The sequence below is a fragment of the Urocampus carinirostris genome, chromosome 8, assembly GCF_059441175.1.
Source record: "Urocampus carinirostris isolate Australia breed hairy pipefish chromosome 8, RoL_Ucar_1.0, whole genome shotgun sequence".
In the NCBI taxonomy this organism is placed as follows: Eukaryota; Metazoa; Chordata; class Actinopteri; order Syngnathiformes; family Syngnathidae; genus Urocampus; species Urocampus carinirostris.
Window position 1 is genome coordinate 28390332 of NC_142356.1, and position 23657 is coordinate 28413988.

The 23657-nt window shown below is 39.6% G+C and overlaps 1 protein-coding gene across 1 annotated transcript in view; it reads right to left on the reverse strand.

The window, feature by feature from the left end:
- Positions 1-23657, reverse strand: part of radil (Ras association and DIL domains) — a 53394-nt gene that overhangs the window by 11398 nt on the left and 18339 nt on the right. The window contains exons 8-18 of the mRNA XM_088342214.1: positions 21332-21643; positions 19779-20106; positions 17020-17150; positions 14668-14705; positions 14277-14428; positions 12411-12523; positions 12039-12155; positions 10766-10889; positions 3656-3828; positions 2220-2370; positions 93-298 (exon numbers count right to left, since the gene is read on the reverse strand). Of these exons, the coding sequence (XP_088198340.1) occupies positions 93-298; positions 2220-2370; positions 3656-3828; positions 10766-10889; positions 12039-12155; positions 12411-12523; positions 14277-14428; positions 14668-14705; positions 17020-17150; positions 19779-20106; positions 21332-21643 (1845 nt within the window). The remainder of the gene's footprint in view (positions 1-92; positions 299-2219; positions 2371-3655; positions 3829-10765; positions 10890-12038; positions 12156-12410; positions 12524-14276; positions 14429-14667; positions 14706-17019; positions 17151-19778; positions 20107-21331; positions 21644-23657) is intronic.

A 23657-nucleotide genomic window follows, 5' to 3' on the forward strand; every position in this document is an offset into this window, starting at 1 on the left:
GAGATAAGTAAGATCAGCCAAACTTGGCCGTGTTGTTTCAAAACAGGCCCATTTTGACATCACAATCTTGCAGGGGTCGAACAAGCTCTCACCTGAACGTCGGCAGCGTTGTTGTTATTGCCGTTTGCGAGCGTGGCGTTGGCGTGCGTTTTGGCACGCAGGCCCCACAGAAAATGGCGGACGTAGAGCAACTGTCGGTAGACGCTGTCTTCCACACGCTCGCCCTCTAGGTCTACGCTGAACCCGCCGCTGGGCAGCACAATAGGAGGGTGGTTCTCGAAGCTCTCCAGGAGGTCCACTGAACGCACGGTTTAATGTTGGGTCAGCGGCACGTTCGCCTCAAATGAATTAAAGTATTTTGTGGGTGTCGAAATAAAAAACAGATCGAACACTCGATTTTAAACTCTGATTTTTTTTAGTCTTTAATAACACCGACACTCTAGACCAGGGGTCAGGAACCTATGGCTCGTAATGTAATGCTACATGTAGAACCGAATGTCACACGTGCATAGCCAAGACAATATTTACATTCCAAAGGGTTCGGTCCAGTTTATATTGGACACAATTTTAACTGCAGTTTACAGTAAAGGTTTCACACCAACAGACTTCATTTTGGCTGTAAATCGCTAGATAATGCTTTATATGCAAGCTCATTGAACAATCAACGGTCATAATTGAGACAGTTTATGATGAAATGCCACAGAACAAACTTTACCCCAAAACAAACTTTTCACCCAAAAGCTCTCGCAAAAACACTTGTAATAATTTAGTTGGGTTGCTATGGGGTGCACACGCGCAGACACACCCTTTCTCCTTTGCCCAGCGCTGTCTTCACTGAAGGTAAATACGTTGGCAGTATTTTGTGATATTTTTACCAAATAACTTTTATTCAGGGGCAGCACGGCGCCGCAGTGGTTAGCGCGTGTGCGGCACAGTTCTAAGGTCTTGGGAACCTCCTGTGTAGGTTCAAATCCAGCTACCAGACTTCCTGTGCGGAGTTTGTATGTTCTCCCCGTGCTTGCGTGGGTTTCCTCCGGGTTTCCTCCCACATTCCAAAGACATGCATTTCAGGTAGATTGGCCGGTCCAAATTGTCCCTAGGTGTGAATGAGCGAGCGAGTTGTCTGTCCCTGTGGTGCCCTGCAATTGGCTGGCAACCAGTTCAGGGTGTCCCCTGCCCACTGCTCGATGATTGCTGGAATGGGCTCCAGCACCCCCGCGATCCTACTTAGGATAAGCGGTGCAGCTAATGAGATGAGATGCGAACTTTTATTCAGGACACAAATGAACCTCAACACGCCTAAGTCACTGCAGAAGGGGGAGAAATTTGAAGTGGTATACAGATGCTCCCCTACTTATGACCATTGGACTCACGTAAAACGGTAGATACGAACATTTTTTCGGAGTGTCGAAAAATATCCGGACATTGTTGTAAGTTAGATTTTCTATTCTGTGCACCTTTTTCCAGGTAAAAGACATTACTGTCGTGCATCTTTCTGGCGCTACCGGAAAGATGGCGGTAATGTGAGAGGTCACCGAGCATCCACCCCGGAAGAAATCTGCTTCCTGTTCCTAGTTCGTGCGTAAACATACTGTGCTGTATCCCCAGCGTATTTTTAATGTTTAATATCTCGCGCATCCATTCAATATGGTTGGTGTAGAGTGTAAAGAAGAGTTAAGCCGTTTCTTTTGAAACAAAATTGGAATAAGAAAGCTTAAACTCAACTTCATTTATCTTTACAAAGCATATTATTTTATGAAGTGTTTATTTTTTAGTACAAAAAAATACAGGTTACTTACTGTATACAAGCCTTAAACATGCAAAATATAGTATTGAAGTAACTTACGGACAAATTCAACTTAGGAACGATCGTCCGGAACCTACCTCGTTCGTAAATAGGGCAGCGTGTGTATTTATAATGATATGGGACACAGGCTCTGGCATTAATATTATTTCATAGAGTTTATGAAATCATCAAATGACACAAGAAAAACATAAAACGTGCTGAAGAATCACCTTTTGTCTGGAGAGCAGATTTGGCAGTTTTGTTGAATTTTGTCTTCTGGATAATATGGTGTGGCTCTCTCCAAAAAAAAAAATCAAAATATTTTTGCTTTTATGGCTATTTATGTCAAAACGGTTCCTGGCCCCTGCTCTAAACTGTAGATAGATGAAAGTGGAAGAAGTCAACTCCATTTAGCCATCCTGTTAAAGTTTACCTGTGCGGTATATGTAGGCCTCGTCCTCGCTATCCGGCTGCCAGGCGGGCACGGGTCCAGTATCGGCAGTGATCTGGTACTCTGTCAGGATCCTGTGCAGCTGCACCGGCTTCAGGGACGAGTGCTCCCCTGATAATACTCGCCAGCTCATCTGCAACAATCAAAAGAATTTTGAAAGCAAATTGTTACTTTTTAGCATTTCTTTATTAATGTATTTTTATTTATTGAAATAAATAACGCCAATGATAATTTATGTCATTAAATAAACTATTTTAGACGTTTTTTTTAAGGCAGCATGGTGGCTGAATGGTTAGCATGTGTGCTTCACTGTTCAACGACACTTTAGACTGATATTTCATTGCACTCATTCCAAAAAGTGTAGTAAATACGGAAACGTTATACACTGGTAAATACGGTAGCTCTAATCGTACTTTTAATTGCATGTGTCTTATACTCAGAGCGCCTTATACATTTTTCGGACACTCTGGATACCTCCCATGAATGGCAGATCGATTGGCGTTATCGTCCCTTGGAATGCTTGTGTGCGTGATTAGGTGTCTGTCATTGTGTGCTCTGGGATTGGCTGGCAACTAGTAAAGGTTGTTTCCTGCCAACTGCCTAAAGTCAGCAGGAATGGGCGCCAGCTCCTTCGCAAGCTTCATGAGGTTGAGCATGTGGAAAATGAATCATAGTATGTAATACACCAAGTTCTGACTGTACTTTGCCAGTACATTTTAAAAAAGAATCTAAAAGGGCCAAATATTCTTTATTAGGTGGAAAAGAAACATATTTACACTTGCAGTACCGTTACAAAAACGTTTACTTACAGTTTTTGCAGCTTTTGTAACAATCTTAAATTTCTGACAAAGACTATGTTACTTTTAGTCTTGGAGGAGAAAATGCTTATTTGCGGCACGCTAGTTTTTGGTGATAAAAACTAGAATATTGGACACCTGCCAATGAGATTGCATGGGATGCTAGTTTATTATTTTGACTATTTATACCCTGTTTAAATCTTGCTGTTTCTGTAATTCCACACCCTTTCGGGTGGATCTGCTTTTTGTAACCGAGGAGATTCAATAAAAAGAAAGGAACCAGGAGATGACGTTTAGAACAGAATTCTGCATCTTTAAGATTTTTGTACATCATTACCTGTTGTTTTCGCAAGTTCAAAAACAGGTTCCAAAAAAATGCAACGTAGTCCGTACATATGATCTTGTAAAGAATTCTTATACATACAGTAAATAAATAATATTTGTTACCAATTTTTCAAAACACTATTTTTTTTTACAGTAAGCGGTTAAAATAACGTGGCAAGGCACAGTTCTGAGGTCATGAGTTTGAATCCAGCTACCAGCCTTTCCTGTGCGGGGTTTGCATGTTCTTCCCGTGGATGTTAATATAAACCTGATCACCATGCTGTTTGTGAGGCGTACCTGTGTTAGTTGCTGTGGTGGTGTTGCCAGAATGGCGATGGCGCTGTTGAGTTTACTGAAGAATTTGTCTGCCAGATGTCCCAGAGACGACTTGCGGGCCCATTCGGACACCATCCGCAGACACGCTTGCATTTGCAGGACCTTGGAACGCTGGAACCAGCCACGTGATGGACCTTTGCACAAACACGACATGAATTGTAATGCACAAAATAAGGAATGGCATTCCTAAAATTATGACATTGAATGAATTCACCCTTTGGATATTGTAAATACGTATTGATTGTGACTCGCTAATGCATCGATGGCACTCGCGCCCACGTGCGCTGGATCTTTTTGACTCAATTACTATAGATCGACTGCTATTTGATAAAACAGCACTTCAAATATTGCACCACATGTCTTTTACGGATGCACACATGCACACACACACACACAAACACACAAATTCTTTTGTAATAGGCTTATGTGCCGTCATACAGTAATCTAAGGACAACAGACGAGACATCGCTTGACCTCTCTTGCAAAGGTGTCATAAAGCCCTGCAGTGGCTGCTTTGCGCACACAAGCACGCACACCAAACCAAAAGCAACACACTCCGGTATCGTAATCTATTTAGCAGGTGAAAGCACAATTAGCTGCAAGCCACAAAAGTTGAGAAAATAAATGAAATGAAAAGGATACCAGAAGGATACCTAAAGCTCATCAAGAGAATATTCTTGCTTTTATTTTGCATATTTCATGCTTTTGAAAATCAATTGACTTAAAACCATTCTCAAGGTTTCTTTATTTTCCTCATGTTGAGGTTTTTTAGTTTTTCCTTGACCTCATGTAGGTTTAAAATCGGGATGGTTCAATAATAATCTGTAGTCTGTGTAGCCCTTTGAGACAAATAAACATGAGTTGACTTGACTTGACTCACAAAGTAACTCATTCACTGGCATGGACAGCTGCAAGCATCATGGGCATCCATCCATCCATTATCTGCACCGCTTATCCTCAGTAGGGTAGCGGGGGTGCTTGAGCCCATTCCAGCTATATTTGGGCAGTGGACACCCTGAACTGGTTGTCAGCCAGTCGCAGGGCACACAAAGACAGACAACTCACTCGCTCATCCACACCTAGGGACAATTTGGACCGGCCAATTAAACTGACATGCATGTTTTTGGAATGTGGGAGGAAACTGGAGTGCCCAGGAGAAACCCACGCAAACACAGAGAGAACATCCAAACTCCACGCAGGAAGGTTCGATCTTATGACCTCAGAACTGTGCTGCACACGCGCTAACCACTGCGCGCTAACCACTGGGCGCTAACCACTGCACGCTAAGCACTGCTCGCTAACCACTGCACGCTAAGCACTGCGCGCTAACCACTGCGCGCTTACCACTGCGCGCTAACCACTGCGCGCTAACCACTGCGCGCTAACCACTGCGCGCTTACCACTTCGCGCTAACCACTGCGCGCTGACCACTGCGCTTCCCCACATCATGGGCATGAAGTATTGAAATTAATCAGGGTTATACACCTTTTTACTGGCGAAATTCAATCACCTTTTAAGGACTTTCATAGCCAATTTTACAATTTCTCCAGTACCATTAAAAAAAATCTGGTGGTCAAAGTCAGTAGTGTATCTGTAGTTTACAAATGTTATCTTGCTTGACATGATTTTCAGATCTTGAGTAAGTCACGGATATAATTGATTTTCTCTCTCCATATAGGTGTTGGGAAAAAGTCAGTAATACTTAGATATAATTTTCAGTTGCAGGAAGTTCTTCCCATTACAATTTAACACTGGGAAACACAACCTACATTTTTTACATGGCACTGATGCACATTTCATGTTTGTTTGTTTATTTGTTTGTTAATTTATTTTATTTTGCATAGCCCTTAACCACAAAGATTTTCAAAGTGTGTCTGGAATGAGTAAGTGTGAAGTACATTGTAAAGCGCTTTTGAAGGTCTTCAGCTATATAAATGAGTTATACCATTGAATTGCAATAATCTGTTGTCTGTACAACCCTTTGAGACTCCTTGTGATTAAGGGCTATACAAATGAACATGACTTGACTTGACTTGACATGAAGTATCACATAACCGTGCATTCTTGCTGCTACGCGTACCCAAAGACCTCAAAATCTTGCAAAAGAATGTTGAAAAAAACTGAAGATATACTTCAGATCTTTATTAATGAATATCAATTATATAACAAACTTGATTGACTTCATCACTTGAAGGAGTACTACAAGTTGTATGATGTGACATTGTAAATAAAAAGAAGAATGGTGAAGTTTGGTCACCTTGAATCTCTGTATTTTGTATTGTATCCCTTTCTGTGATTTGTAGCACTTGTTTTCAGTTGCACTGCAGACTACAGTGACCCTAATGAGGATAAGCGGTACAGCTAATGAGATGAGATGAGATATTACACAGTGTCTCTATCAAGATATTTTCCTGAATTTGGACGCGTTAAGGTTGGCGTTTGGATTGTATTTGAAACAGGCCTTTTCTTTCCTTCACCGTTTTTATGCTACACTGACAAAAAAACGCAGGGACGAGCATGGAATCACTCTCCACCTCCCCTCCCATCTCACCCACCCATTCCTGCAACCTAATGTGTTGCGCAACCCGAACAGTGTTGCGAAAAGTTAAAAAAAAAGCAGATTGGCGCCATGATTTTTTATAAAGGCTCTTTGAACTCAGTTGGGCATTGTTACCACATAGCGAAGAGAGAAACGTTTCTACTTTCAACCTTATAAGGACACCTCAAATAATGCACCCCACCTTTGTTTTCTTTTCTTATACGTAAATTCATACTTTTTTAGAAGAATTTTCAGACTGAAAAGTAGAACACAAATTCTGACAAGTTGACCTATTTTTTTAACGTATTCTTGAAATCCTTGAAAATGACTGAATTTTAATATTGTGTCCTTGAGTTCTGTGTAAAGTAGTTGTAAATGCATGAAATTGTTGCCAACAAGTCGCAATAAGTCTGCTTAAAAATGACACAGACACTGCTCCCTGGTGGCTTCGGTTTGAAATTGCATTTATTTTCCATCACGATTAACAGTAGCTGGCATTAGTTTATATGGCAATCTCCTATAAAGCCACAAGGAGGACAGGTGCATGTTACACCGAAACAGGGCACTATGAACACCTCTTTCTATTTTTGCATTGTTTGTTTTTTTTAAATTATTGCGTTGACTTTTTGTATGTGCAGCATACGTGTCAAACTCACAGCCCGCGGGCCACATCCTGTCCGGCAAATAATTACTGTATATAGAGAGAGAAATCATATTACATACATCTACTATAATAGCCCGGCAGAAAACTCTAAATCTACAGGTCCCATAATGCAGTGCTTCAGCGGCCTTACCACTGTAAGACTAATCAAAAACGTTCCCGCATCAATCGAGTTATTTGTAGCCTGACGAGCGCAGCCACTTATAATATCTACTAACAAACAACACGTCGGCCAATTGAAAAACAAGACCGCAAGTGCATTAATAATGAGTGTTTAGTGTCAGGAAGCGGCGACGTGACGTCCGGGACAAGTTTCTATTATCAACATGTAACGGAAGGCTAAATGGAAAAAAGCAGGGTGACTCACAATAGCCAAGAGAAAAGTGTATTTTGAAAAATGAGCCTTTCGAAACCGAAGGGAGGCTGAATATATGTTTACTGACATTGCTGGTAAACCGATGTGGTAATGTGGTCATAATTAAGGAATATAATGTAAAACGGCACTGTGAGACAAAACATCAGAGTAAGCTGAAAAACCCAAACGCAGAACAGAAGATACAGAAAGTTGAAGAGTTCAAGAAGAATATGAAGATCCTTCAGATGTTTTTTACCAAACATAATCTCAAAGTAAAAAGCACGCATTTTGCTTATATTTATTTTTCGCAGGAGACATTTTTAAGGAGAGCAAAGTATTTTATGTTTTTTATGTCAGGACGAGAACGGGAACAGGACCTAATTGCGTAGTGTTTACCACAAGTTTTATTGAAGGAAAGAGGAAGGGCTGCGCGGGAAGAAAGACTGAAAAACTGGTCGGTAGCCGGGACTGAGAGAGCAAGGCGTGGTCGGGGTTGGAAACGAGTCGTAAGCCAGAATGGGAGAGTAGACCTAGTCGAGGACAAAAAGAGGTTGTAAGCTGGGATGGGAGGGCAGACGTGGTCAGGATCAAAACAGGTCGTAGCTGGAGACAGACAGGAGCAAAACTGGGACGGGTGGGAGTCAGGGTCGAAAAAAGCTTGCCTAGTATACACAGAGGTTCGCAGACGGACTGACAACAGGGTATTGACAGGACTGGGTTCAAATAGTGACAGTGAGCCAATCAGAACCCTCGGCGGTTGGCGCGAAATAAGTGGGCACAGGTGAGTCACATCAATAATCATGACATTTTAATGTTTAAGTTTGTTTATTTTGGAGTAATATTGCTGTCTGTTTTTTATTCAAATTTATGTTAAATAAAAAGACGTCAAGTTTTAGTGTATTCAATAAATATTCATCCAGTTTGAGTTTTGGCCCTCTGTACAATTGAGTTTGACGCCCCTGATGTACAGTAATCTAGAATTGTTTCGTCAACAGATTGAGAAAAAATTCAAATCATTCATTTCGGTGTTGACCGCTGTAAGAAAACGCGGCAATGCGAAGGGCTGAGAACATGTCCTAGAATCTGGATGCAGTGCGGATACAATAGCATGTGTGCGTGTTTTGCAAATGTCAGCGTTATCCTACACACAAACGCACAAACGCACACATGCAAGCACATCTTCGATCTCACCATGGCAACCAAAACATAAATCAGGGACGACAGGGAGCCAGACTGGGCGTTAATGTGGAAGTGTAGCTTTTCTCACTTTGCTGGTTAATGAAGACGTACGATGTCTGCGTGTGTGCAATGATACAATTCAATCTGTTAACTCAATGGAAATGTCTTAAAGATTTTGGTGAAGCAGCATGTGGTCCTGGATATTTTTTAATCAAGCACTCAAAACGATTTTTCACCATACTCGTTATGATGAGGTTTGCAAAGAAATTCTGAAAAAGTCGTGCACAAAAAATACAAAACATAGAAAGTCTTTCTCATTAGTCTGAAGTGACCATTTTAGGGTTATTTGTGGTCATTTGTGGCAACTCTACATTTGGTTTAACCACTGAGACAATTTTACTTTAAAACATGAATCATGTAAGCATGCTTATCAAAGGTAGATACAGCAAAAAAGCCTTAAAGGCACAGTGTGTATTTTTTGACAACTAGAAGTCGCTGTATGGTGTAGTGCAATCCCCCCCTAAAGTGCAAAAAGCACAAAGAAGAATACAAAATATGGAACACAAAGTGACCAAAACATGTCATTTCACTTCTCATTGTTTTGCCAAGCCTTTTTGAAGTTTTTGAGTACGCATAGCAGCACGATGGTGGATAATGATGTGAGCTTTCTCTAGGTGAGGCTCAGGTCATATAAAATAAATACGATTTATTGAACTATGAGTATTTTTAAAAATGCATGTTTATATAAGTGTTTATGTATTTTTGCTTATGATATAAATCACTTTTTTGCATAGATGCATATATGATCTCACGTATGAGTACATTTTTGAAAACTTAGCTAGTTGCACTTGGCAACACAGCGGGTACAGAAAGGATTCAGACCCTTTGAAATTTTTCTCTCTCCGTGGAATTGCCTAAAAGGGTGATTCTGCTCCATACTGATGTGTCCAAAAGTTATTTTGGGGTCGGGTCTCCTATAAACTTTTGGATTCAACCCAAAATCTCTTTTCCATTATTTGGTAAATTTGTGATATGATCTTGCAATGTCAAACCTAACTGTGTGGAGTTTGCATGTTCTCACCGCGCTTGCGTGGGTTTCCTCCGGGCACTCCGGTTTCCTCCCACATTCCAAAAACATGCATGTCAGGTTAATTGGCCTGTCCAAATTGTCCCTAGGTGTGAATGAGCGAGCGAGTTGTCTGTCTCTGTGTGCCCTGCGACTGGCTGGCAACCAGTTCAGGGTGTCCCCTACCCACTGCCCGAAGATCGCTGAGATGGGCTCCAGCACCCCCGCAACCCTACTGAGGATAAGCGGTGCAGATAACGGATGGATGGATGGATATTGCAATGTGCTTGAAAATAAAAACAATCTGTTAAAAAAAGAAAATCTGAATATTTCTGATTTTTCTATAAAGTTGCAAACAATTCTCTATTAATATGCTTTTTGTCCAGATGTGCTGCTGAGTTTACATAAATCAAAAATGAATTAAACTCTTTTTAATTTTTGCAGATGGCTGAGATTTTCAGAATAAATTTTGTCCGATGGAATAGGATTTTTATCATTTTAGATTTTGGCCAACAGGAGCTCATTAAATTGGCAACATGTCATTTGTGAGAACATCCTTTTACGAAGAGACTGACAAAAAGTCATGAATGTGGCATTTTGGCCATGAAAAAGCTATTTCGATTTGGTTTGGCCGGTTCCTCGTTATATGAAAGTTAACCTGCAAAAATGAAAAACCTTTTTGCTTATAAAGGCATTGGAAGTCTGCAATTTTGATTTAAATTGGATATTTTAAAGACATTTAAACCCTAAAAAGGTCTTCAAAAGTTGTTCTTGTAAACACAAAAGACCTTCTTTATTATTATTATTAGATCTCTTATGACAATTCCAGGGGATTCGTCTATTGAGAGAGGGCTACTAAATCGAAGCAAGTACAGTCGACAGATGGACAGGGCCTGTTATGTCGCATTTTTGATGACTCAATGTAAGACGGGAACGGTATAACAAGATTTTGACCTTTTACCCATCATAGTGCTTTCACCCTTGCTACACTCAATCAAATCTACTCTTCCCAACCCCACATGGAAAAAAAGAAGGAGGAGGTGCATGTTGATGGGAATTAGAAAGCAGATAGGAAGGAAGGACGCAGAGGACAAATCTCGATTCTCCCCGCGCCAAGACCCCCATCCAATGTCTCCTTTGCCTCAAGTCAAAGTGCTGACAAGGACACTGCCTAACAGATGCGTGCGCGTCTTCAGGGAAGCTCTAATGGAGTCGGAGAGGACACCCCCCATCACCACCACCGCAACCGCCATCCTTGTTGTCCCCTTTACCTTTGTCCATGAGCTGGTTGAAGAGTGACACGTTGGAAAAAAAGAAGAGGTAGGCGAACATTTGCGCCTGGATCTCCAGGTGGACATGGTAACCCCGCAGCAGCTCCTGGGCGCTCTGGAACACCTGCGCGAGAACGCATGGCCACGTCAAAATCCTCATAAACATTCTGCGAGACCATTCAAGTTCATCTGGAAGAAAGTTGTGGTAATCAGGTGCGGTCAGAATTATTTCTATGGTAGTCCCTGATAACTATGCCGAGGGCCAATATCTATTTCTTTCGTTTATAACTCTTTAACTTATTTAGTCGTAATTAAAATGTCACTGTTGCCATGGCGCCCAATTGGCCCCGCCCGTCTGGCGCCAGCTGCGGCTCATTGACAGATTGGCTTTCCGTCTTTTTAAGCCCAGTGCTCTCATTTTTCCTTTGTCAGTCGGTCAACGAACCTCTGCCCCGCGAGACGTGGGTTCTGACTCGGTTCTGTTTTCCTGTTGGTATTTCCAGTCCGATATTGTTCCCGTTTATTTTTGTCCTGTTTAATATCGATTTCCAGTTTCGTTCCTTTCTATTTTAGTCCTGTTTATTATTCTCTCCAGTTTTCGTTTCCGTCTTATTTGTCCTGTTTATTTTTGATATCCTGTTTCATTATCAATCCTGTCTGTCCGTCCTGTCCAGTATCGACCCCATTTGTCCGATATCTACTCAGGCAATTGATATCGATGTCGTCGGCTTCTGGCTTCCTATCATTTCACGCCAGACTGCTGCCTAACGTGCATGACTCCTTATTTCCCGTAAAATAAAAGGCTTGTGTGAGAACGTCACGCGTTTGGGTCCTGATACTGTTCTGGTTCATGACTTAATAAACTTCATTTCTTTGAGGTAAATGTTCACTCATCTTGATTTATCAATTCCTTCAGTTGTTATTCAGTCTCTAGGTTGTTTCAAGTGGTGTTTTTAGTTTACGTTTAGGAGAAAGCCTTGAGTTTGCCGGAACCAGGTGTGAAGTAGGGATTTTTCTGTTACCTCTTAAGTTTTGTTTTTGTCATAGCCCACCCCCTAGGATAAAAGTGATTGCTAGCCAATTCTACCGAGCACTTGTGAATAGAATAGTTTGTTCTGGACCTCATTTGTACTAAGAATATTCAAATTAAAAACCTTAATGGATCTGCTCAACTCCAGCACTTGTTCTGTACACGGCACAACTCAGAAGTTAAAAAAACACACGGAGGAAAAAAAGTAATTCCTTTTCAATTGAAATAATGGTTTGGATTTACCTGCAAGACCCTGCGGACCGGTTCTGGGAATCCAACACCTCCTTTCCAGCATGGCTCCGAGCTGTCCACCGGGAACGGGTTACAGTCCAGGAGACCAGGTAGCACCACATACAGAGCCTGCACGTACAAAAAAAATGCATTACAGGACCTAGCATGATTTTTGCAAAATTGTCTAATGGTATCAAAGTCATCAAATTAATCTTGAAAAAAATGTGTGAAATATTGTTTTCACGAGACAAAACAAGTTGCCTCACAGAATAATTTGTTGTATTTGATGTTTATAGAAAGCTTAAATGTCTTAGAAAGCTCAATTGTCTGAGGTTTTAAGTAACCCATGTACAGTCGTTCATGCAATGTCCTTGCTGTTCCTACTTTGGTGATGTAGTAGACACACTGCTGGAATGTGTACATGATGACCTCCTCCAAGATACTCATGGCCTCCTCGTTGGCTGAGATGGTCGCCGACAGAAGCGATTCCTTTGAGCCTGCAGTGCAAGAACATGTCACTTTTTAAGAGCAACCACTGTATAGGAAAACCACAAGGTTTTGCCACCCATCACAAAGAAAACACTAACTGTATTGTGTTTTTGATTTTTAACAATAAAAATAAATATCTAATCTTTAGTGTACAAAATAAAAACATCTCAAAAACATCAGTGACAGCTATACTATTATCAATCTTGAAGTCTTTTGAATCAAAGACACACATTTTAGTCAGATTCCATTTTTTCCCATGGATATGAAACAAAAACAAAAACCAAGACAACAGGAGATATTAATCCCTAGTTTTGAATGAACGTGCCTATGTACAGTAAAGTGACTATCAAAGACACGTTGGTGTCTTCGGCAAACAGAATACACTTTTCAAAACTTAAGAGCGTATTTTAGAGCATGAATTTTTGGATTTATTAACGATAATTAGGTGCACCACCTGATTATAGTCTCCATAAATATCAAAGACACACATATCTACAGCAAATAAAACTATTTCCGAACATAGAAAGACAAATAACTTTTTACAATGAATAAACATATTTAATTGTGAACCTCAAAGACAATTTAGATCTTTGAAAGTCAAATGGACAAAGGGCCAAATCCAAAATTTGGCTACAATCCGAGGGCCTGACTGATCGAATGTAGGAAGTTTATAAAATGATGAAAATAGTCTGGTGAACCTAATTGAACCTACTTAAAACAAGTACAATCCAATATGATCTAATACATAAAGCATTATTTTCTTATAGCTCTTTTAGTCACATTTCATTTTCAAGAGGGACAAAAAAATTCCTATAACTAAAAATCTCCATAGCATGAACATAAAATGAAAGGACCTGGTACTATTCAGAAAACTAGATCTTTTATTTTAGAAACATGGGCTTAATTTACCGTATTTTCTGCACTATAAGGCGCACCTAAAAGCCTTCATTCCTTTCAAAAGCTGACCATGCGCCTTATAATACAGTGCGCCTTATTTATGGATCAATATTAAGTCGCAAAGTCTTGCAACTAATGCAGCAGCCGCCGACTAGATTTTCCCCCGAACCCCAGTAGTCCGCAATGTATGCTGGGATTTATTTACCGGCGTTTCATTGGCTAACAAATGTGTCAATCATCATTTGAATCGATCACTATTGGCTAAAGTTATTACCTTCCGAATGATATTTGGAACGATGCATTTGAGTGACATCGTACGGACACCGCATCCGCACGTGTCTACGACATGTATTTGTTTCTTTGCAAGCTTTTGGAATGTTAAGGGGGTAATAAGTTTGATTGAACTATCTGACTGTTTTGTCGACGTTCCCATTGTAGCGCCTTATAATCCGCTGCGTCTTATGTATGTCAAATATAGGACCAAAATCTATTTTTTCGGGGTGCGCCCTAAAACCCGGTGCGCCTTATAGTGCGGAAAATACGGTACTTCAAAATAATAATAATATGGCATTCGATATCATTCAATCAACTGAAATATGTTTTTGAAATATAAATGGACTGAAATGCAATGAAATACTGCAAACAACTATAACCAAAAACAACACTTTTTTCAAGGACAGTGAAAAAATACACAATTTCCGCTGTATGATACAATGACAAATCAACATCATCTCAGGGTCTGTATAAAACCTTCTTGCAGGCCACATCCTGCCTGCGGGCCTTGACTTTGACAAGGGGATTTAGAGTGAACCAAATATTTGACTCCATGCTAATTTCCGTGTGTGTTTGTGTACGTGCTAGTACCTTGCATGGTCTCCATGTTGTGTGTGTAAGATGGCACCCTCTGCTGAATGAAGTAAAGGATCTCGATGGAGTTGGACATCCAGAAGAAGACGATCTGCAAGTCGGGAGTCAGGTCCGAGATGTTGAGCAGCGATAGGGAGGCTGGGTCCTGGCTGCACACATAAAGGGAGAGATCACAATGATTGACAGCTGAGAAGGTGTCTGTCAAGATTCGACTTGGTTCAGATTAGTGGCAGGCAAACAAGACACAAAAATACAAGACACCAACATTTATGTACACTCTTATTCCCTCACACATACACTTGTGCACTCAAACCACACAAATACATGCATACACAGGGAAGTCTGCACATACTTATTTTCTACAGGCAAGACGGAAAAGGATACTCACTGCTGAGCTTGCTTTTGAGCTAACTCCTTTGTCTTCTCCTGTAAAACAATGCCCACACACACACAAGCACAAGTAAGGACTCATTAAAGTTTCAGCGTGCAGGTAAGGAGATATTTGATCGGTAAAAACATGGCTTTGCTCTGCTTGACTAGTGTCTAAAACTCAAAACATGATATATATTGTCTATACTTTGAAGATAGTTGTCTTTATATTAAATCATTTTCAACTCCAAAGAATTCCAGAAAATTATTTGAAATTCAGCATTTACGTTCCTGTACATACCTTAATATCATTTAAATTATAATAATTATTATATTAAATATATGAATTTCCCTATACCTGGGGTGGGGAACCTATGGCTCTCGAGCTATTTATATCTCTTTTGATGACTACATATGCCTCAAAGATAAAATAAAACTCAACGTTTTATTTCTAATGGACCCGATTGTTGCGCGTGCGTAGCCGAAACAATACTGACTGCAAAAAGGGTTCGGTCAAGTATGTATAGTCCTCAATTTTACCTACAGTTTACAGTCAAGGTGTCACACCAACAGACCCTGTTTTGACTTTAAATTGCTAAATAATCTTTCATATGGACGATCATTTAACATTGTATGTTTATTGTTGAGACACTATGATGAAAAGCCATATAACAAACTTTAAAAACCCAGAAGTTCAAGCAAAGCACCCAGACCAATTTAATTGGGTGAGCGCTGTCTGCGCCGAAGGTTAATACGTTAATATCCTTATTTGCAGTATTTTGTGACATTTTACAAAAGAACTGCACACACCTTATTTTGAAACCATTATTCAGGACAAAAATGACAGTCAAAATCAGCTTAAACACTCTTAAGTAACTGCAAAAGAGAGACACATGTTAAGTGGTATATTTATATTGATATGATACAACGGCTCTGGCATTATTATTATTTCATAGATTTGATAAAATCATCAAACATCACACAGTGAAATAAAATGTACTGAAAAAGTTGCCTTTTTCCTGGTAGTGTGTTGAATTCTGTCTTAAAACATTGTGGTGTGGATCTTTTAAAAACTATTTATATATTTTTGCTTTTATGGCTCTTTTAGGTCAAAAAGGTTCCCGACCCCTAACTCACAAGCAGATAATTTGTAAAAAAATTAAAATAAATAAAAAGTCATCTTCCTAAGCAATTTTCAGAAGGATTATCAACTCGATTTTTGCCGTGTCTCAGGTATTGCGTATATTGAACGTTTCTGAAACTGTTCACAAAACTTACATGCTTTCAAAATTTTCTATTCAGATTTGAAAGTATAAATCTAAATCTTAATCATTAATATTTTTCAATTTCATATGGCCATATCGTGTACTTCCTGTGATATTTACATATCAAAGTATGCACAATTTTTTGAAACGCCCGTATTATATTTTATACATACATACATTATGGTTCAGTGTTGCCATATTATAATCTCTGCTTAATTTGGGATATAACACAGGGTTTATTTTACTTAAATGTATTCCCTCCAAAATACAAGATCAATACTATTTACTGCAAGTAGTTTATAGAATATTTTGATTATTGACTCCTACTTTTTTGTTGATTCAAAGCAGTCATTTTTAACCAGTGTGCCGGGGCACTCTACTGTGCAGTGAGACCTTGTCTAGTGTGCAGCTAGAAATTTCCCAATTTGATCCTTTCAAAAAAGGCATGTTCAATATATTTGCTTCTTTGCAGTGATCAGTTGAGTAACTGTAACATTCATCCATATCAGTAGGTGTCAGTAGATTACCATCTTCTTTATACGTACAGTATACATATTATCTGCTTATGAGGTAGTACAGGGAAATGTATTTAATAATGAGTATTGTTTCATGAAGCTGTATAGGATTGCAGTGAAAACAAAAATTATAAGATAAATCAAACAAAGTAAAAATAATGCACATTACTTCGCAGATTTTGATCATGTTCTTATTGTAAGTTAGTAAAAATTATTAGTTGTCGCGAGTAATATTTTCTCCTTTTAAATACTATTTTTGGTCATTTTCTAAAATGGAACTAAAAAAACCTAACCTTTGAAAAGGAGGTTAAATATAGAATAAAATGTAAAATTACAGCAAAATAATTGGCCAAAACACTAATCCGTATTACTTGCTGAGCCAAGGTGATCACAAATGATAAGAATTTTTTTACAGTTATTCAGGCCACATTATAATGTAACGTTTTAAAAAATGGTGAAAAATTAGTGATAATAATTTTTCAAAATTTTTGACATTTGGCTCCCCCCGAAAAAAATGAGGGAAACACTGCATTAACGTCCATCCGCAAGCTCGAAAATGTAAAATGCACCCAGCGAGAGCCGGCAACTGACCCAGGCCACGGTCTGGATCCGCCGGACGATCTTGAGCAGCAGTTTCCCGAAGCTGCCCGGTGGGAACGTAGAGGCGGAGTGTTGGATGCACAAACACAAAAGGTACGCCGGCGTCAGCTTGTGGTCGTCGCCTGACAACGACAGCAACAACGGGAATTAAAATGGTCTTCTTTTCAAAATGGGTAACAGGAACAGCTATAGCTTTATGAAAGAACAAATTGAAAAAAGTGATTTAATTGGCCATTAATTAGCGAATTGTATTTAGTAAGAAAATTCGACAAACAAAAAATTGGAACTTGTGGAAGCAAAATAATGCAGTGTGCGAAAGAAGTGCAATATTTCAAGTACATATAGTACTGTGTTTAGGTGTTTTTGTGTTCTTCAATTGAGTGGTTCTAACCAAGGGGCTATTAACCTTTTTGAAACCGAAAGGTGCTTTTTTGTTATTGATTAGCACCAAGGGCTATCAGTATGATATATATTCTTAACATAACTTTTTATGTTATTACTATGTTGTTACTGTGTTACTACTAGGTTGTAATTGTTCAAATAGGCTCAAACAACTATCTACTAAAACATCTGCCTTGTGCCTGTATAAGGGCACTGAGTGATTTACATACAGGTAGACAAATAATAAGATGCTCATAATGCATTTTATTTAATTAAAATCATCCTATTTATCTTATTACTGTATTTTTATGTTTAATCACTATTTGAATTTGTTTGTTGAGCATAGTTGTTAAGGGTTAACTTGGGTGATTTGGGGAGGCCAGGGATGAATTAGTTGGTTTGTAATTTTTTCTTATGGGGAAAATTCGTTCGAGATACGATCAATTCTAGATACAAGCTTCACCAGGAAACGAATTAATCTCGTATGTAGAAAGGCCACTGTATTTTAATTCACATGCTGATGTCAAAGCTGATAAAGTGCAGGAATAACGACATATTTGGCTCATTTGTGAAGAGCAGAGGGGCATTTTACACCGACAAAAACGGTGACCAGATAATGAAGGTGCTGTATCTCAGTTTGATAGGGGGAATCCTCCTGCTACTGGTAACCATAGAAACCAGTACTGTATCATGTGGGAGAGTAAACCAGCCAACCCAAGAAAAACAGTCTGGAGAAGAATGGGTACCACTGGGCTGCGGTTGTCCAAGACACACCACAGGAAGTGGAGTGCCGACAACCCAGGTGATTAAAGGTTCTAGGAAACGTATATAAATGATGGGGTAATTTTAAAAATAATTTTAAAAGAATTGATCATGTATTTAAATACACTGATCATGTCAATGATTTCTCATGCCAGTTAGAAATTACTTTACCTAGGAAATCACAATGACCCGTCACTGGTGAGCTGGTTTCAGAACCGGTCTGCGGACTATTCAGGTTTTCCTAGAGAGGTACCTGGTGCCCATCGGCATTACGCCGGTGACCCGTGTTTCAAAGTGTCAAGATTTTTGTTTCTTATCTTCTCCCTTATGATTTCTAGTGTAAAATAACAACAGTTATTTAAAAATGTCTGATATCAACAAGTCTAAAGAGTTTGAGGTTCACAGAATATCATAAGTAAGCTTAAAGGTAGGGAGCGTCGTTTGAGGTGTCCTTAAAAAGTTAAAAGTAGAATATTTTCTCAATTATGTGTTAACAATGCCCAACTGAGTTCAAAGAGTCTTTACAATTGTTTTTCCTAGAGCCTATCTGCTTATAGCTTACTTTTAGCAAAGCTGTTCCGGCCGCAGAACACATTAGGTAGCATGAACGGGGGGGAAGTGGATTTGGTGAAGGGTAACTTCACGCTTGTCCCTATGTTTTTTCCCCTTTTTTTATTTGTTAGTGTAGCATGAAAATGGAGAAATACAGAAAATGGCTGCTTCAAATACAGTACATAATGCCAACGCAGACTCCAAAAAGATGAAAAAGGACGAGTTTATTTGAGCGCGTCTAAGAAATGCACGTACTTGTACGTGCCACAACTGGAGCTTGACAGAGGCTGTGAAAATGACTAAAGCCAGAAGATGGCGTCAGCAAGTAGAACATTTGTAAATCCCGGATATCACCTTTAAGACCCGAGTCATCTTTGTTCAGGTTTACAAAGATTTTTATAAAAACAAGGAAAGGACTATCTTGTACTTAGTACTTCTAAATTTTTGGGAATTTTTCATCAGTTTAAACCAAATCCATTTATGATTTTTTTTTTTTTTGTTAATTTAAAGGGAAATATTGAAATATTTGACTACTAGATGTCACTGTATTGTGTAGTGCAACAAAATACGAGTGCTAAAAAGCACAAGGAAAAATTCAAAATGACCAAACTACACCTTTTTTTTTCATTTCGGGTTTTTAGGTAGCAGAAAGATGGCGGTCAATAATTTTAGCTCCAATAAATACACATTTTTTGACCTAAGAGTATTTAAAAAACACATAATGTATATGATAATTTGTGGAATTTTATTATTCAAACAATTGTTATTTTATTTCAATAAATTACGCTTTTACCACTAGGAGGCGCTAAATAAAACACAATTTCCCTTTAAATTTAAGACCATAGTCGTCTTTGAAATGTTTTGATATATATTTCAATAAAAACGTATGATGGATTAGCTCATCTCTAATTGTTGATGAAAAAACATACATTTACAATAGTTTTGATCCAAATCAGTTGTTGTTCGGACTAACTCCTATTTAATGTCAAAGACGGCACGCAATTTCAGGAACTTGTCCCTGATGTTTCTAAAAACTGATCTTCTGGTGTTATTACCTCCAGGCTCAATGAGGGACATGATGCGGTTGAGCAGTTGGTCTTCGTGTGCCGGCTCAAACTCCAAATGAAGTTTCCTCTTCTGTCCTCCTCTTCCTGCATCCGTTCCAGCCAAAGTCCAACCTCCGAGGGAGACGTGAGATTTGACGGCGTGCGGCCTGAACCCGCGCCGCGCCGGAACACCCGTCACAGTGGAGGGACGGTCTTTGAGCACGGATCCGCACATCTTGCATGTGCCGCCCTCCTCCGACCCACCGTCGTATAGCTGGCCCAAGCTACGGAGACGCGCCAGAGTCTGGGCAGGCAGAGGCTTGGCGCCCGTAGGGTCCTTGTAGCAAGAGGTCAGATGAGTTTACAAAAAGCACAATCTAATTGTTTTGGGTTTGCAATCATCACCACAGTTTGTTTTTCACCCAAAAAATATTAAAGCAACAAGTGATGCAATGCCTGCTGTATGATTATGAATTTTTATTTTTTTATTGTGTGAATATGAATAAAACAGGCTGACTCTAGATTTCGGATTAAAAGAGTTTTCTCCCCAGTGATTTAAGTCAAGTCAAGTTAAGGTTATTTTTATATCCCTTAATTACAAGGAGTCCCAAAGGGCTGCACAGACCACAGATTTTTGCAAACCACAGACTATTATTACACCAGCCCCTGATCTAAAACCTACATGAGGGCAAGGAAAAACTCAAAAACCACAGCATAAGGAAAATGAAGAAACCTTAAGGAGGGGTCCCACATGAGGTAATCCCCCATCCAGTATGACTGGGCTGCAACGGATGTTGCATTAACAAACAATAAATAGAAAATAAAAATAATTAAAGTATAATACAAAATAAAAATAAAATTTAGAATCTAGTATGAGTAGGGGTAGGAGATTAGGCTTGGGTCAGGCCTAAAACTTCAGTCATTACTTTCGGGTTCAGGCTAGGGTTTTCTTTTGCTGAACATTTTTTCCTTTTTCCTTTTTTTTTAAAATTATCCATTCGTCGTTGTTCTTTGTTTCTTTTTCTTTGTGTAAGATCCACGCGATGGGTTCCCCTGTCTGTGCGCTCATCCACTAACTGCTGTGTTCCACCCTTTTGGTATGTAAATGATTGTCAGCCTTCTTAAAGGCACTTGTTAACTATTACAGTGCTGTACTGTACTCACAATCCTATAATAGTATGTTTTATTTATTGTATTTATTTTATTGTAATAAACCTCAAACTTCTCACTCCAGTGCATGTTTTTACCCGTCTTGTCTTGAAACCCGAATGTTGATGCAAACGCGTGTAGTGAGCAAAAGTCTGTCCTCCTTCAATACCCTAGCTACATAACAACAACTTAATGCTAACTTTGCGCTATACAATCTAAGTATGTTTCATATTTGAAACTGTAAAACACTGCCGCCTCAATGCGAAGGTGCCGGTCAGGAAATGACTCCACCAGAAGACGTCCAGTAGCATCAAATAAAATGAATCCGGAAGTTTAAAACCATACCAGTGCATAATCTACATTCCCTGTTTGTATTGGATCTCTGAAAATGCATGCCCTATTTCCAAGCTTACCTTGTACAGGAAGATGTAATGCGCGCCAAAAGAGAGCAGGTCGCCATGGCGCAGCGTGGTGGAGCGCTCGCAGCGGGAAAAGTTGACTAGAACGGTCGCATCCAGGACGGGTTCCACCGCTACGCAAGACGTTTGCTGCTGCGGCTCATCCGGATCGTCCGTTTTGGGATAACGGCGCTGGGCGGGCACCCGTCGTAGGCGGCAGTGGAGCGGGAGAACGTCCGGAGAGAACAGACAGATGTTGGGGCGGGCTGATGGCGTTTCCTGGCCCACCGTGTGTTGCTCGCGGTTCAGCAGGTACACCAGGCAGTCCTGGACAACACACCCAAATCAACAGGAGTTTTTTTGTTTTCACATACAATTCAACAGAGTGGAGTCACCCACCATACAACACAAAAATATATATCGTTACAATTGACATTCCCATAACAAACAAACAACAACAACAACAAAAAGACCTTGAGTAGAAGTGGTGCAATAGGCTTCCATCATTTCTCAAATTGATCTATTTTCAATTTAAGTCTTGTGGTATTTTTTTCCATAATATAGATTTTCTTTCATTTGTCCCTTCATTGTTTTTTGTCAAGGAGGTTGGGGTTTCAACCCGGAATCCGTGATCATTTTCTTTGCGACCAGAAGAATTACCTTTAATACTTATTTGCATTGACCAGTCAACTTTTCTGGCAAAATTCAGAAAACATAGGTCACTGGGTCCAACCACAACTCTCAACCGTCCATCCATTTATTGAGGGTCATCTAGAGGGAGCTAAAATGATTGACCGCCATCTTTCCGCTACGATTACCCCCAGAAACCCCAAATGAGAAAAAAGGTATAGTTTGGTCATTTTGAGTCCCCGCAGTTTGTATTTTTCTTTGTGCTTTTTAGCACTCGCATTTTGTTGCACTACACAATACCATCCATTATCTCTACCGCTTATCCTCAGTAGGGTCGCAGGGGGTGCTGGAGCCCATCCAAGCCCCTTAGGTAAGTAGGCAGGGTACACCCTGAACTGGTTGCCAGCCAGTCGCAACTCCCAACCACTAATGAATTGTGTTTCTGCATGAATACTTCTCCAAAAATGTTATATCTCTGGGCAATCCGAGAAAATATCTGTGAAATCCCCCACATTCCCACAAATCCGCCAACATAAATTGGATGTATGGTATATTTGGATGTATATTTTGAAGTGATAGAGGGTGTATAGAAGTATTGCATTTTTACTTTCCATTTAAACTCCCTCTATGACAGACTGTTGGTTATTTTGTGTCCCTCTTTCAAAGTTTTCTTCCAATCTTCATCTTTTATCACTACTTTAGCTTCCAGTTTTTTTACCTTTACATCCATACATTATCAATGAGATTCATTTGCAGTGCTTTGTACAATTTTGAGATAACCCCCATTATTGATTGTCCCTTTGAGTATGATATAACAAATCCTCAACTTTAGTTTGCTCCTTACAAATTTTCCCCCGTTCATCATGTTTCTGGAGGTAATGTCTTAGTTAGAAAATATATCTCAAAATCATTCTGAGACAGGTCAAATTCTTGTTAAAGTTGTTCAAAAGCAAAAACAACCTCAAGTTGAAACTGATTTTGACAGTTTTTACAGATGCATAGCAAACTTTTAATATGAATCTTCAAGGATTTGTATGCTCCAGCAATGGCCAGATGAGTCATGCTTTAAACCAGGTTCCCCGAAACCTATGGCTCGCGAGCCATATATGGCTCTTTTCTTGAGTACGCATGGCTCGAAAACTAACATGATTGCATGCAAATTTTCGCCATCCCGTTCCAAAATCGATTAATCATCACTTTTGAAATGCAAACAAAGCCAAACCAACTCTGAAGTATAGAATGGTACTGTCCAGTTAATATAGGGCATATTTTTCACGACAGTTTGCAGACACACAAAAAAAAACGTTTTGGCTATACATCGATAAAGAATCCTTCATATGGGAGCTCATTTGAGACACCTTAAAGAGACACTTTATGATGAAATTCTGCATAACAAACTGAAAATACGCCAAAACACCAGAAGACCATCCAGAACAATTTGATTGGGTGAGCAGTAGGGATGGGTGGAGCTTTGCAAGCACTCTGTCCTGTCTCTCGCCCTGCGCCGTCTGCGCCGAAAGTAAATACGTTGGGATCCTCGTTTGCTGAATTTTGTGACATTTATAGAAAATAACTGCTTGCACCTAGTTTTGAAACCATCATTTATTCAAAAAATTTAAGTCACAATGAGCCTCAATGATCGTAAGTAATTGCAAGGGGGAAAGTTTAAAGTGGTATATTTGTTAATATTTGGGACAGAGGCTCTGGCATT